Source organism: Babylonia areolata, chromosome 5, assembly GCF_041734735.1.
Source record: "Babylonia areolata isolate BAREFJ2019XMU chromosome 5, ASM4173473v1, whole genome shotgun sequence".
Classification (NCBI taxonomy): Eukaryota; Metazoa; Mollusca; class Gastropoda; order Neogastropoda; family Buccinidae; genus Babylonia; species Babylonia areolata.
In genome coordinates, this window is record NC_134880.1 from 5946741 (window position 1) to 5948442 (window position 1702).

The following is a 1702-nucleotide window of genomic DNA, read 5'->3' on the forward strand; positions in this document are numbered from 1 at the left end:
AATAAATAAGTGAATAAACCAACAAACCAACAAACAAATGACAGTTAAACGAGCTGAGGTCATTTCACAACCAGGTCTGGACCCGGCAGCTCCCCAGTTCGAGAACTATGGCGATGCTGTCAAGCTGGAGAAGACTGACGCCATGTTTGTTGACGTCATCCACACAGATGCTGAGCCCCTGCATGAAGCAGGTAGGTGACTGGTTGCTGTCGTTCCTGATCAGCCATGTTGCTTTCACTTTCAGGCCCTTTAGGGTTAGGAAAAACAACACAAACAACAACAGTAAATGCTTCATGAAGCGAGTAGATGATAAATGAATGTTGTAGCTGTTTATCAACCATGTTGTCTTTCACTTTCAGGCCCTTTGGGGTTAGGAAAAACAAAACAGTAATAGTAACTGTCACTGGTAATTCAGCTGCACCCCATCCCCCTACCCTCACCTGCTTAAAGTTATTTTAAAAAAATCAAGAAACGTATTAAAAAGCATGAATAAGGACACAGTTAAAGTAACACAACTTGCTTGCTTCTTGCTTGTTTTCATTGGTTCTGCGCAATCAGATTTTAAGAAAGTAGGTTGCTTTTTGTTTGTTTGTTTGTTGATTTATAGTTTCTTGTATGCCAGGACCTGTGACAAAAAGAAATGTTCCAAGTATGGTTAACTGACTTCCTTCGAATAAACCAGGTCTGTGACACTAACTTCTTTCGTATATGTAGCTGTATTAACCCGAGTGGTGTATTATAAAAGGGGACGGTACAAAAGAATTACTGATTTACTGAATTAAAGATAGTATGAAGGTGAAGGGAAAGAAAAGATCCGCGCACCGGCCAAGGACATATAGACGGCAAGTCACAAAAGGGTTTTTCTATTGTATTATTACAACATGAATACAAGACAAGGAAGAAGAACAGGGCAGTAGAATGTTATGCAACTAGCTGCGTGTGACACGCTCGATGCGTGCTTGAGTGCGGCACCTCTGAAAGTGACCGGCCGACGCGCAACAGCTTACAGTTCAAATTCGAATTTGAATAGCATTACACCGCAGGAGTTACCTCCTCTTGTCAATGGTTGGACACCGTCACTGCAGTGAATCTGTCATCCACTTTACGGCATGTGCTGTGAGCTGAACTACGGTTTGTATCCAGCTGAGCACTTGGCTACATATAAACCAGGTCTGTGACACTGACTTATTTCCTTTTAACCTGGTCTGTGAACTGAAGGGAGGGCAGGATTTATTTTATGCGGATGTATAGTGGATGGTGGTGAAGGAGGGTTGTGGGGGGATTATCGTGGGGTGGGGTGGGATGGGGTGGGGGTCATTTTCTGTGACACTGACTTATTTCCTTTAAACCAGGTCTGTGACATTGACTTCTTTCGCTTAACTCAGGTCTCTCAACATTGACCTTTTCCCTCTGAACCAGGTCTGGGGACAGTGGATCAGATAGGACATATTGACTTCTTTCCTTTAAACCAGGTCTAGGGACAGTGGATCAGATAGGACACATTGACTTCTTTCCTTTAAACCAGGTCTGGGGACAGTGGATCAGATAGGCCACATTGACTTCTTTCCTTTAAACCAGGTCTAGGGACAGTGGATCAGATAGGACACATTGACTTCTTTCCTTTAAACCAGGTCTGGGGACAGTCGATCAGATAGGACACATCGACTTCTTTCCTTTAAACCAGGTCTGGGGACAGTCGATC

The 1702-nt window shown here is 43.5% G+C and overlaps 1 protein-coding gene across 1 annotated transcript in view; it reads left to right on the top strand.

Moving 5' to 3' along the window:
- Window positions 1-1478, top strand: part of LOC143282566 (pancreatic lipase-related protein 2-like) — an 11280-nt gene extending 9802 nt beyond the window's left edge. The window contains exons 5-6 of the mRNA XM_076588255.1: window positions 75-191; window positions 1420-1478. Of these exons, the coding sequence (XP_076444370.1) occupies window positions 75-191; window positions 1420-1478 (176 nt within the window). The remainder of the gene's footprint in view (window positions 1-74; window positions 192-1419) is intronic.
- Window positions 1479-1702: the final 224 nt, after the last annotated feature.